At 36.7% G+C, this 14,759-nt stretch overlaps 1 protein-coding gene across 1 annotated transcript in view; it reads right to left on the bottom strand.

Moving 5' to 3' along the window:
• The window catches only part of LAMC1 (laminin subunit gamma 1), a 128,327-nt gene that overhangs the window by 54,352 nt on the left and 59,216 nt on the right, over positions 1-14,759 (bottom strand). The window contains exon 2 of the mRNA XM_074222201.1: positions 351-655. Coding sequence (XP_074078302.1) covers positions 351-655 — 305 coding nt within the window. The remainder of the gene's footprint in view (positions 1-350; positions 656-14,759) is intronic.

Raw genomic sequence — 14,759 nt, 5'->3', positions numbered from 1 at the left:
GTATTCCCTTCAAAGGTCAGAAGCACAAATTTTCTGTCTCAACCACAGAAGTTAATGTTAAAACTACTCAATTCAAGAATAATTACTAAATTCATTTCTTGGAATGCATTCTCAAGTTGGTTTATAAATAAAAGAACAAATTTATAAAATTTAGGTTGAACAGCAAAAACAAAATAATTTTACTTTAACTTTGTAATGGATAACTGATTATCCAATAGGTATTTAATTCACTCTGTAATCTCATAAATAAAGCTTTAAGTTCTTTTAAAATACTTCCAGTTCCCTTCTTGAGCTGAGAACATGGCAGAGTTTTCCTCCTCCAAAGTTGATCATATATTTCAGACACCTACCTGTAACACAGGGCTATTGTCAAAGTTGTAGGCACTGGGTCTTCCTTCCAGTGTTGAAAAGGCCACGTTGCCTCCAGTGAGAGGAGAAATGTCACTGAACTCATCAGTGCACAAAGCTTGCTGTTCATCCCCGCCTGTCCTGATGAAACCACGGTTGGGCTTTGAGTAGGTATTCTCACAGGATCCACTGTAGTACTGGTAAGGAATCCAGGGCCCATCTTCCTGGGTACGTTTGTAGATAGCAAAACTCTCAGGACGACTGGTGTGAAACTTCAGGCGCACATATGTGATGTCAAAAGCTTTTCCTAGAGATCAAACACACCAAGGTTAATAAGGGAAAGTTTTGCTCTCCAAAGCAAAAAAGACAAAATAAGCCTGATATGCAGTATGCTGACCCAAGTTAACATAAAGGTAGTCTTCAACTTATAAACAGACTGTGTTCTAAAAGTTCATTTCTTCACTGGGTTTTTGAACACTCAACACATCTACCAAATTAAAAAAATTATAAACTGCTACTGGATTGGCACACAAAAGTCTCATTTACCCATAATGTAGTTGATGGAAAACATAAATTTAGAACAGGAAAATATATTGCTAATCAATTACACCAGTGGTTCTTAACCTTTTCTGTACATGGATCCCAATGCCAGTGTGGTGCAACCTATGAATCTCTTCTTAGAATGCTTTTAAATGCACAAAATAAATAAGAGAGAATTACAAAAGAAACCAATTATATGGAAACAGTTATCAAAATATTTTCTAAATCCAATTCAAGAATACCAGGTGAAGTGTTCCTGCTCTAATCAATACACCTCATTTTAAAGATGAGGAAAATGAGCCTCAAAACAGTGACATAAATTACACACTGGAATAATCTAAGACAAGATCCAAATCTTCTGAGTCCAGATCTGTGTGTGATCTTATCTAGATGATCTCTATAGAGGTGCCAAAGTGATGGTCTTGAAGACCAAAGGTGGTTACCATTGTAAAGGAATGCTCAAATTCAGTGCCTCCCTATCAACTCAAGGATCAGGTGCACATCTTCTCTTTGGCACTTCAAACCTTCTATCTAGCTCTCTAACCCTTTTCTTCCTCTGGGTCCTCTGCTCTGTGGTTCAGTCAGATCAGCATTTTTGATCTTCCTCATCCATGATCTTCTCTCTCTACCTTGACAAAGTTTCATGCTAACTAAACGCATTTCCTTCTTACCTCTTCCCTCTTAGAATCCATAGTTTCCTTCAAAGCTGAGGTCAGATGTTACCTCCTTCATAAGGTCTTTCTGGTTCCCCTCAACTGTTCACATATACTTATTAAAAACTGCTTGGTACATGTGTGTGTGTATATATATATATATATATTACTTTCCCCAATTAAATATAAGTTTTTTGAGGGGGGAAAAACTCTTGGCTTTGTATTTGTCTCGCTTATGACTGGCAGTGCTTATAGAAGCTTAGCTGCCTCCCTTCATCCCTTTCTTTCTAGGCAGGCTCCATCTAGTTCAGGTCTTTATCAGTATACCTCCGGAATAGTGCAATTGCCTACTGATTAGTCTCCCTGCTTTCTTGTCCCACCGTTCCTTCTCCAAACCATGCTCCAAGTTGGACATTCCTAAAGTACAGCTATGATTGTGCCATTCTCTGGATAAAGTTCAGTGAAGGTTGACTTGTAGCCTGAATAAATCAGGATCTCTTCAAGGTTGACAAAGACAGCCATTCACAATTTCTCTTCCACCTATTTTCTCATTGTTATTCCATGTAACTTCCCTGAATGATCTTTCCATGCAAACCGGACCAACTCTTCCTTAGTTCCTAGCATTCTATCCTTTGCCTCTGAGTTTCTGCATAAATGGTTTTCTATCTACAATATACCTCTTCCCCAATTCCATCTTTGCTTCCTTCGAAGCACAGTTCTGGACCAGTGTAAGGACCTGCCTTATTCTCCCCAGCTAGGAGTGCTCTGCCATGAAATCTCTGAATTATTTTGTACATATATTCTTTTCAGGAATTTCAGGCTCATGAGAGCAGGATCTCATTCATTTTTTGTCTTTCTATCATCAGCAATTAGTTGTTCCTTGTATAGAATAGGCATTGAATGTATCTTTGTTGAATTAAAATATAAATAGTCCAGTCCCATTTTACAGATGGACTAATTTAGGACACGAGGGATTAAGTATAAGAGGAAAGGATCACCCTTAAAAAGTACCATCTATATATTATTTGTGACAATGAAAATATATAGCCACAACTGGGCTTTAAGGCAATGCTGTTTAACAGAAAGAGAATTAACTGGCTCTAAAGTCAGAGGACACAGGTTCAAATCTCATCTTACCTCTAATTCTTTTTTTTTTTAGGTTTTTGCAAGACAAATGGGGTTAAGTGGCTTGCCCAAGGCTACACAGCTAGGTAATTAAGTGTCTGAGACCGTATTTGAACCCAGGTGCTCCTGACTCCAAGGCCAGTGCTTTATCCACTACGCCACCTAGCTGCCCCCTTACCTCTACCTCTTTACATGATCTTGGAAAAATCACTTACCCTCTCAAGTTCAGTTCCTTCCTCTAAAATGAAGAGGTAGAACCTGAGGATCTCTTAGGTCCCTTCCAGCTTTTAATCTACGAGACCATGAACTAATTGCCTGACATGGTTATCCAGGTAATCAAGGAGTACCATAAAAACTATGCATTCAACACTATGGAATATTTCCCTCTACTATATTATGGCTACACAGCCTTTGATTCATACTGAAAGAAATTTCAAGTCCTTTCCTTGGGCTATGCCCATAAAAGTAGTGTCACACTACAGCTAAAGCAATGGAAGCAAGGGCTTCCTGAGCTCTGTTACTGCCCCAACAACAATCAACTTAGGAAACATAATTCAATGCTTAATGATATCATGTTTTCTATTATTCTCTATTAATTGAGTTTAGCCATGTCTCATACTTCTGTACGCCATACTACTTCTCTAAGCAATTTTTATCCTAGAGAATGGTTGGAGTGTGTGTGACACTAGGAGGTCAGGTGATTTGTCCAGTACGAATGCTTGAACCCAGGTCTTCCTGATTTTAAGATGAGTTCTATTCACTATGTTCCTCTAGATGATACTATCACAAAAACTAGAGAAGAGCAGTCCAAATGTCTGTACTGAACTATTAACTTTTAATTAATATGAATTTCAAACTCCATTCTGATATTAAAAATTAAAATCTTCAACAAACAGTCTGCCTCTGAAGCTTACATTTATTCAGATCATCTATTCCATCTGCCATGAATATACAACAAATATTTATCCATCATTTGCTAAAAGCATTCTGATCTTTCTCTAGGATAAAGAAGGTTTAGAGAAGAAGTATGGTATACAGAAGAATGCGACATATTTAAACTCAATAAATAATAGTGAACAATAGAAGACATAGTATCATTAAGCATTGAATTATGTTGCATAAGCTATATATGTTATATGAATATGCAGGAGAGAGAGAGAGAGAGAGAGAGAGAGAGAGAGAGAGATCAGTGAAAGGCACAATCAAAAAGGAAAGCCTCATGGAAGAGGTAACATGAATTAGAATTTGAAGAATGAGTTGGATTTAGGTAGACACAGAACAGAAATTTTCTGGTATTCAAAGGAATAATATAAAGAGCTAAGTGGATGAAAAAGAACATGGTATGAATGGAAAGGCATGCTTGACTAGAACACAGCACATGCATTAAAGAATAGTAGGACTAGAATTGTATAGGTAAGAAGCCCAATTATAGGTCTTAGATACCAAGGTAACAAGTTTGGATCCAATAGGCAATGGAAAGCTATTGCTAACTTCTCTTAGTGTTACTAAACCCCAGCCCTAGAAGAAATCACAAAAAGCAATCAATCAATAAACTTTTATTAAGTGTTTTTTTTTAGGTTTTTGTAAGGCAAATGGGGTTAAGTGGCTTGCCCAAGGCCACACAGCTAGGTAATTATTACGTGTCTGAGACCAGATTTGAACCCAGGTACTCCTGACTCCAGGGCCGGTGCTTTATCCACTACGCCACCTAGCCGCCCCTATTAAGTGTTTTTTAAAGTGTATCACACCTGAACATGCTCCAGCTTCTTGGAGTCACTGGTGAGAGTAAGGTGACACTAAAGGTAGATAACCAGCCCTGACATCAGGTATTAGTCCTCCCTGAACACTCCATACACCTCCCGCAGGTGGGCTAAACAAGATGGAGGGTAACAAAGGTCTCAAATCTGTTGGTGAATTAGGGGAAATATCATCCCAAGCATTAAAAACTTCTCTTGGTAAAATGAGTTTTCTAAGATAAACACTTTTCCTGAGCAACTTGTTTGAAACTTTGAATTTCAACAAACAATGCTGCTGTCATAAACTAAAAACAATAGCACAGGAGAAGCTAGGTGGCACAGTGGAGAGAGCACCAGCTCAGGAGTCAGCTAGCCCAGGAGTTCATATTTGATCTCAGACACTTCGATGACCTTGGGCAGGTCACTTAACACTACTGCCTCACAAAACAAAACAGAACAGAACAAAACAAAAACAAAAAGCAGCACCAACAAAAAGACCCAACATGTTACTTCTATTCTATCTTCAAGGACAAAGAAAAGCAACCTATCTAAAAACTTAAAGGCAAAACAAGTTATCCTCACACTGAATTTCAATAAATTGTCACAAAATAGGAAGTCACATATTCAAAAAAATATTTCATTTTTCAATGCTATGTTGCATTTTTTGTTTTGGACTATATAGCATTTTTTTCATTAACAAAAATTGAAGGGTAGATGTTTAAAAAAATACAAAAAAAATTAAGCAATACTTCCTGCTCTGAAGGATGCAACTCAAACTGGGGGAATGAGACAGACAATAAGAAAGTCCAAAAATTAACAATGAGAATTCAGCCTTTGTTCATAGAGTGCCAAAGAATTTTTTTCCCCAAAGAATTATTCTTAAACCTCCTACACAATGAAGCATTTCTAATCTCCTTGAGTAGAGGAGAAGGGTTTCCTGTCTCCAAATAATATTCAAGTGCTGGCTGCTCAGGCACATAAATGCTTCTCTGTTGTTTCTAGTTCTGAGGAATTCCATGAGGGTCTAGTGAAACAACTACCACTACAATTCTATTCTGAATAACAATGACTATTCTTTGTGTTGCTGTTTTTTTTTAAAGAGAATTTCAGACAATGTTTTTCCTTGTCCTGGATTAAGAAAATTAGGACATTACCCTTAAGTGTCAAACTGGAAATCTCTCATTTACTATTATTCTCACCAATTATCCCTCAATGATATAGCTAGCTTTCCTATAATAAGATCATTAGGAGATGACAAACTCTAACACTATGAAATTGTATTAGTGGGAAGTAAAATAAAGTGCTTACTACCATGGGGGTCTTCTAAATAGTTAATAGTAATCATGGAAAAGCACCCAAAAAGTTTTCAATTTTTGTTGGTACAGCTAGCTGACTTGCAGAAGAGTTCCCAGAATAATATTTACAGCTGCATACCAGCTGTTGTTTCATCTCAGCACACGCTGTGTATATACATAAAATGCAAATGCGTACACACACACACACACACACACACACACACACACACACACACACAGAGAAAGAAGCCTAGAACCAAATTAATGCTATCTGCAGAATGCTAAAGCAGACCCAAAAATATGCTCAGAAGAACAGAGGAGGTACTGTTGGAGGTTCTATGCTCTCTCATCTAAGCTCATTGGAGTTAGTCACTAGTTGCCAATCAGCTAAACGCTGAACAGGGTAGGAGAATTCTCACAAAAAGCTTTTGCAGGGGTACTTTATTTGAAATTCCAGGCTTTCCTTCCAATACAAAAGAAACAGAAATTTGGAAGAGGTGAGATGCATTAAAGGACTTCCACAGCAGTTCATTTTTCCAGTAGAATGCACAAGACTTGGAGCTTCTATATTTGTATACTGTACGGTGTCAATGACAACAACTAAGATATGCAACACACTTGTTTCCACTCTGAAGGGGAAAGGCCCAGAGGTTCCCATGGTGGGCAATCTTATACTGTTCTGGGGTGAGCCCAGAATGGCGAATAGTGATGAGAACTGACATGTCTGTGGTGCATGACTGTAAGCCAGGCACTGAACTGGAGTGCTTTATAATTACTATCTCACTGGATCCCTACAACAACTCTGGGAAGTAATGTTATTATTATTCTCATTTTACAGACATGGAAACTAAAACAGACATTAAATAATTTGTCATGGGTCACACAGTTAGTGTGTACCTGAGGTCAAATTTGAACTCCAATTTCCTTGACTCCGGGTAGTTGATCACTCTATATAACCAGTGAACCACTTAGCTAATGCTTGAGATTTTCAAAAAGTCTTTATTTAGCAGTTTCACAACAATGGCCATTTAAAAAAACGAATCACCAGGTAACTGGAGATATATATATATATATATATATATATATATATATATATATATATATATATGTATGTATATGTATATGTATATATGTATGTGTGTGTGTGTGTGTTCCTTAAAAATAAGAAAAGAGTAAAGTAGAAGTGATTTACAGATATTACATCATTTGAGCTTTAGAGTAACTATGTGATATAGGTATTAACTCCATTTTACAGGGAGAAAACTGAGGTACTATAAAGATTCAGTGACTTGCCCATGATCACACTGCTATACAATGCAGGAGGAATTTGAACACGGGTCTTTCCAATCCCAAGTCAAACATTCTATCCAGGACACTGTGGGTGTGGGAACTAAGGTGGCACCAAAGTGAATCAGGAAGATTCATTTTTGTAAGTTAAAATCTGACCTCACTCACTAACTGTGTGACCCTGAGAAAGTTCACTTAACTATCTGCCTCTGTTTCCTCAGCTATTAAATGAGCTGGAGAAGGAAATGACAAACCACTTCGGTATTTTTGCCAAGAAAACCCTAAATGGAGTCATGAAAATTCAAACATGACTGAACAACAATAAACATACTTGTACATATACCATTTTAATGGGCAATTTTCACTTTTAGGTTACATGGTAATCTGAGTGCAAGAATCAAACTGCTGGGAAACTCAAAACATGTAACTTAAAAATGGATTTTCATAGCAGCATTATTTTTACAAATGAAAGGCAGTAATTTTAAATCAAAGAGGAGTTATGAATTTATAAACACAAGAAGAATATGAAAGCAATTTGTGATTTGATTCACTATTCAGAAATGCTTTTTTAGCTCTTTAAGGGTTTTCTGGAAATTTATTAGTCTTGAAATTTTAACCCTCTACAAGTTTTAGTCTATTCAGCTAAAAAACAGAAGTAATACTCATACCTCCTGACAGGGTTTGTTATCAGGATCTAATGAGGCAATGGAGATGAAGATTTAAAAAAAATTTAATAACTATACATAAAAATGTCACCTTTTATTACCATCAATGGTATAACTTTGGACAAATATCTTAAGCATTCTGAGTCTCCATTTCCTCACCTCTAAAAATTGTCAAGTCATTATTACTATAATTGCTCGTTTCTCTATTATTATATAAACATCAAAGCTATGGAAGATCTAAACCATTCCAGGACACTCAACTCCAAGTTAATGGCAAAGCTATAGAGAGGGTCTCCAGAACAGGAGTCCAAGTTTGAAGTGAGGATCTGTCTAGTTCAGAAGTGAGTGGGTTAAGAGGAGATAGGATCGCAGGTTCACTATATTACAAGTGAGAGGATTCTGAGAGGCCCAGGTCAACCATCTACCAGACAAGAAAATGAAGCTAGAGAGAGCTACAAGTCAAGGAGCAGATGGCTCAGAATCTAGTTGATTTTATCTGACATCTAATTCTCTCTCTCCACTTCACTGTGATGATCAAAGACTAAAAAGAAAACCATCAGCAATACGGTCAACAAAGATTACAAAGTCACTATTTTACTTTATATACAAGGAAGTTCTTCAACATACTAGATAACAAAATTAATAAAGCATTTATTAGCTGCCTACTATGTGTCAGATACTGTGCTAGGAATAAGGATACAAAACAATCCTTGATCTCAATGTCTTTCGTGGAAACAGTAAACCCTAGGGATTGGACAGGTTAAAAACAGGAAAAGCTTAAAAAAAGACAGGCGAATTTCTGCCTGTTAACTACATGATGTTTTCCTTTGTTCTTGAAGATCATGGCATCAGGGGAGGTGATGCCATAACAAGCACATGAACTGGGTTTGAGTGAGGGGCTGCTATGTTTCTCCTTCACTTTTTCACTGTTTCAGCCTCACTTTCTCCTCAAGAGCCATCTGGGTCCAGTGGCCAGATGGGGATCAGGATGATAGGAGAATGCCTTGGATATGAGGGAAACAGGATTATGTGATTTGTCCAAGGTCACATAGCTAGTGTCAACTGTGTCTGATGTTGGATTCAAACTCCCATCCCCTGACTTCAAGGTTAGTGCTCTATCCACAAGTTCTCCCTAGTACATAATTAATCATCTGTAAACTATATATCCTTCGGTCACTTATTTATTCACTCTCTTTTCATTTTTTTTTTTTTTAGGTTTTTGCAAGGCAATGGGGTTAAGTGGCTTGCCCAAGGTCACACAGCTAGGTAATTATTAAGTGTCTGAGACCATATTTGAACCCAGGTACTCCTAACTCCAGGGCCGGTGCTTTATCCACTACGCCACCTAGCCACCCCTCTTTTCATTTTAAAGGGTGAGTGTAGCATGTAATATTCAGGTAATATATTCATTTTTAACATGAATGTGTGTCTATGTGTAATGCAAGATATTGGGTAACCTAATTATTCTTCATTGGAAAAGTAACTGTAGAATCAAAAAATCTCAAAGATCATGAATTCAAGGTATATAGAGAGAAATACTACTACAATATTCTTATTGACATGTTCATCCAGCCTCCACTTAAAGATTTGAGAAAAGGGCAACTCACTATCAACTGATATAAACATTCATTTTTTTAAGCTTTTTAAATTAAGTTGTTTTTAAATTTTACAATTTTCCCCCTAATCTTGGCCCCCCCAACAAGGCAGTCTGTTAGTCTTTACATTGTTTCCATTGATCTAAGTTCAATGTGTTGAAAGATAAATCATATCCTCAAGGAAGAAAATAAAATATAAGAGATAGCAAAATTACATAATAAGATAATAGGGTTGTGGGTTTTTTTTTTTTGGTTAAATTAAAGGTAATAGTATTTAGTCTTTGTTCAAACTCCACAATTCTTTCTCTGGATACAGATGGTACTCTCCATTACAGAGAGCCCAAAATTGTCCCTGATTGTTTCACTGATGGAATGACCAAGTCCATCAAGGTTGATCATCACCCCCATGTTGCTGTTAGGGTCTACAATGTTCTTCTGGTTCTACTCATCTCGCTCAGCATGAGTCCATGCAAATCCCTCCAGGCTTCCCTGAATTCCCATCCCTCCTGGTTTCTAACAGAACAATAGTGTTCCATAACATACATATACAACAATTTGTTCAGCCATTCCCCAACTGATAGACATTCACTCATTTTCCAATTCTTTGCCACAACAAACAGGGCTGCTATGAATATTTTTGTACAAGTGATGTTTTTACCCTTCTTTATGATCGCTTCAGGGTATAGACCCAGTAATGGTATTTCTGGATTGAAGGGTATGCACATTTTTATTGCCCTTTGGGCTTAATTTCAAATTACTCTCCAGAAAGGCTGGATGAGTCCACAGCTCCACCAATGATGCATTAGTGTCTTGGATTTCCCACATCCCTTCCAATATTGATCACTGTCCTTTCTGGTCATATTGGCCAGTCTGAGAGGTATGAGGTAGTACCTCAGAGATGCTTTAATTTACATTTCTCTAATAAGTAATGATTTAGAGTCAAACTTATTCATTTTTGAATCAAAGTGTGAAATAGTTTTTCCTAATACTGAAAGAAAATCTGACCTGACTTATCTTTACAACTCAAATCAAGAATATTCATGTCCTACAAATTATTTTTATGCATTTCATATGGAATAGCATGACAATTCTACTGGACAGGATTCTTTTCTTTTTAATTCATTCAATTCCAAACCACAGCATTTAATGTATTTTACAACAAAATTAATTGCCCAATAGTCAGTTAACTGATTATAGTTATTTAACTTAATGAAAACCATCATATAAACCAGGAGAGAAGTTGTATGTGTATATCAAAACAATCTCGCAATGAGATGAGTCCAAACAAGACATATACACTAAAAACTGCTAACAGTCTATAAACAATTGTTTTAATACCAGAACAATTAATAAACTCATGTTTTTCTAAGTTTCTACTATCTGAACAATAACATTACCTGAAAGGAACCTTAGAGGGGAAAAAAAAACCTCCACAAATAAAATAACATCAAGAAAGACCCCTGGGGTGTGCAATTCAGAAGACAAAACACATGTTTAAAATATTCTGATTCCAATACCCTCAAAATCAGGCCAGTAGGTCAAACATGTCTGAAATCCTGGGGCACAGCTAAATGAATGAGGCCAGAATTCACTCCCACTCAGGCTCAAATAGATAATCCAGATGCTTGCTACAATGAATGAGTTGAGGAGTTTAAGAAATACACAAAGAAAAAACAAGTCAATCATAAGATAATAAATATGAAAAAAAATGAAACTACAAGTATCTAAGTAAAGCAGTTATTTTTAGGAATCTTATTGTTAACATATAACAGGTAAGAATAATGCACTGAATCTAAAGAAGCTATATTTATTTTTATTAAATTTCATTTAAATTTATTTTTAAAAAAAACACCAATGTTACAAGTATTTAGAAGAGCACATGGCACTGGGAGATATCTTTGCTGGATAAAAGCTAATGTGAAAATGATCTGGGCATTTCATTGCACTGTTGACATGTGACAAGTCAACACTGTGACTTGGCTATCCAAAAATCTGATGAAAAGGAGGCCATAATCTCATATCAGGGAAGGTGGGCATTGCCACTTTATGAAAGACAGTGACAAGCTCAAACTTATCTAGAAAAGTGCAACCAGTATGGAGAGATTACTAAAGGATCAGTTGAAGGAACTAAAAACCTGAAGTCTATGAAGAGTTGCCATGGAAAAGAGAGTATAGTCTGGCTTTGCTGGGCTCCAGAGGCAAGAAACAGTAGCAAAGGTTCAAAAATACAGATGTTGGGCTTCTTGTTTTCTGATGCCTTTCCCTTTCATGAGGGGGCCCTTATGTCTCTCATAGGCTAAGCAAACATGGCTCAAACTTGGGTGGGTCCTATACAACCAAAGTCTTGAAGTTGCAGCCGGAGAACAGATTATGTGACATATTTTCTAAAGAGCAGAATACCATATTTCTCCATGTATAACATGCACTCTTTTTTGAAAAATTTGGGGTCTAAAAACTGGAAATGCAGTGGTTGTAGATTTTTTTTACTTGCATTTCCCATTTTTTCATGCTTGTTGTCTTTGTACTCATTGTTTCACATTTGTTACCAGTATATTAGGTTACATTTTGCCATGATCTGCCCAGAAATGGTTCAGAAAAGATTTTCGTATGGTGCTGAATTCAAATTCAAAGTGTTTGCAAAAGTGAATGGAAATTGTGCTGCTGAATGTCAGTTTGGTCCTCCTCCAACTGAGAAAACAATCCAAGATGGCTATGGGAAGAAGAAACCCTCCTGAAAATACCATGGCCAGAAGAAGGCCATGAGAGGCAAGGCAGCCAAATGGCCTGATGTAGAGAGGGAATTGAAGAGCAAAGGCCCATTGGAATTCCTCTGTCCACAAAGATGGTTCAGCAGGAGGCAAAAAGAATTGCTGATGAAAAAGAAGCGACTGATTTCCAAAGAGGACACAATTGGTACTTCAAGTTCATGAAAAGGAATAGATTCAGCAAGCATCCACGCATCAAACTTGCCCAAAAGATGGCTGAAAGCTATGAGCAGAAGGTCCTTGAATTTCATGATGAATAAAATTAGTTCAATAACTTTTTGTAATACATTTTTTTTTCAATTTTCGGGCCCCCCAATATGACCAGAAAGGTCAATGATCAATGTTGGTGAGCTGTAAACTTATCCAACCTTTCTGGAGAGAAATTTGGAATTACACCCAAAAGGCAACAAAAATGTGCATACCCTTTGATCCAGCAATACCACTATTGGTCTATACCCTGAAGAAATCATGAAAAAGGGTAAAAATATCACTTGTACAAAAATATTCATAGCAGCCCTGTTTGTGGTGGCAAAGAATTGAAAATTAAGTGAATGTCCTTCCAAAAAAAGGGGGGGGGGGGGTGGCTAGGTGGCATAGTGGATAAAGTACCGGCCCTGGAGTCAGGAGTACCTGGGTTCAAATCTAGTCTCAGACACTTAATAATTACCTAGCTGTGTGGCCTTAGGCAAGCCACTTAACCCTGTTTGCCTTGCAAAAAAAAAACCCTAAAAAAAAATTCCAGGCCCCCAAATTAAGATGCATTTTATACATGGGAGCATCTTATATATGGAGAAATACAATAAATTTAATGAAAGCCATCACTAGAATGGGCTACCAATTAATCTTTTCAGTCACACGACTCTCAATCATAGAAAAGTTGTGATCTATGTCAGTGATTACCCTTATATCTTCCAAAAACAAAGATCCCTTAAGTATTTAAATTAACACAACTTCAGGAAGTTGAGAGTTCCCAGAAGTCTTAGATTAGAAGTTGAGGAGATTCCTGTTCCCATACAGTTTGAACCAGATGCCCTTTTCATTTCCCTTCCAAGTGTATAATTTTGTGGGTTTCTTGTAGATGTAATCAGTAATTGTTAATTATTCTCTATAGCCCTTGTCTTTCTGGCCCTACCTCTTCCTCTCAATTATTTGAAATTGAACAACCGTTGTATTTTCAGAACCATATATAGTAGAATGGATAAAGTGCTGGACCTGGAGTCAGGAAGACTTGAGTTGAAATTCAGACTCAATGATTTACAAGCTGTTTGACTCTGGACAAATCAGTTAATTATCTGCCTCAGTTTTAATATATGTCCTAGTCATTTTTTTATACTTAATGAAACATCAATTGACAAGTGTGGAAGAAGTAAATTCTACTTCAGTATATTTTAAACAGTAAAGGGTAATCTATTCTCTCCTAAAGGCTCAACTTGCTCAACTCTGCTCTCTGCCAAATACTTTCAGCATTTACTGGGAGTGAGTTAGTTCAATTCTCTTGATCAGAGGGTGATACAGAGACATTTACTTTCCAGGACAGAAATTTCAGCTATTTATTTTTAAAATAATTCTTAAAAGAGGGGGTGCTTAAGAGGAAAGTACAAGCCATTTCAAATACTCGTAACTGAAGAATTATAAGTACACTTAGAAGTCTAGACATGAGATTCTGGAGTTCAAACTCTCACAATAAAGTCTGTACATGATCTATGTGTCTTAGATTATCTTTACAGCTAACAAACACAGCCTAATAATGTAGTTTTAGACTTACAATCTGATTTTAAATCACAATTTCTCTAATCAAAATGTGTTAGGGCACTGTAAAATAAAACATTCAAAATATGTGCTAAAGACTTCTTCCTGGGAAAATCTTTTACTTCCTTCCAAAGGGCATCTATATTGGATGTTGCCTCCAGTATCCAGCCTTTATTCCAGGACAGTTATAAAAGAGATGAACATATTTAGTGTATCTATTGTTCCCAAATTCCCTCCTCCATTCCTCCACCATGTTTAATAAGTTGTAATAGCAAAGAAAGAAGGAAAATTATTAATCAAGATACTCAAACTGTGATAGAAGAGATATCAGGAAAAATGACATGCTGAAAACTGTAAATAGAGTGGAAAATATGAGTAAATCTCATTTAGATCTCTATTAAAAAAAAACAACTTTCCTCTCCTATGCCTGGACTAAGAATTCATCCTCTACACAAGGGCTCCTTGTATTTTTGCTCTTCTGAGCGGATGGACAATTTACATCACGAAAACCCCCGCCAGCTGGCACTCTCTTTATAAATGCCTGATTGTGAGCAGATGCCTTCATAAGATAAGTATAAGCTAAAGCTTCCCTCTTTCTTCATTTTCATCCCCTCAATTTTCTGTGCTGTACAATGGAAATGAACTCCCTTCAAACCAAGCTTCAGAAGTCAGTTTGTCCTTTCCACTTCCCTTAGACCGACGTAAGTTAAGCTTAAACTTGTTGCATGCCTCCCACCCTCCCCAATCTGTAATAAATGCATCAGAATTTCTAAGACTATATTAAAATAAATGGTATTGTTAGAGCAAAGCTTTCTGCTCACTCTTTTGACTTATTGGAACAGGATTATTTTTCTATGATAGAGCCAATTTGGTAACTGCTACTTATACAAAATATCCAATAGGAGTCCTAAATAGGCAAGATCAAAACCATTATGCAACCAAAGTTAACTCTGTATTTAGATTCAATGAGAAAAATTTCTGACTGCTGCTGAAGAAAGAAC

Source organism: Macrotis lagotis, chromosome 2 (assembly GCF_037893015.1).
Source record: "Macrotis lagotis isolate mMagLag1 chromosome 2, bilby.v1.9.chrom.fasta, whole genome shotgun sequence".
NCBI lineage: Eukaryota > Metazoa > Chordata > Mammalia > Peramelemorphia > Peramelidae > Macrotis > Macrotis lagotis.
This window is presented reverse-complemented; position numbering and strand designations above follow the sequence as displayed.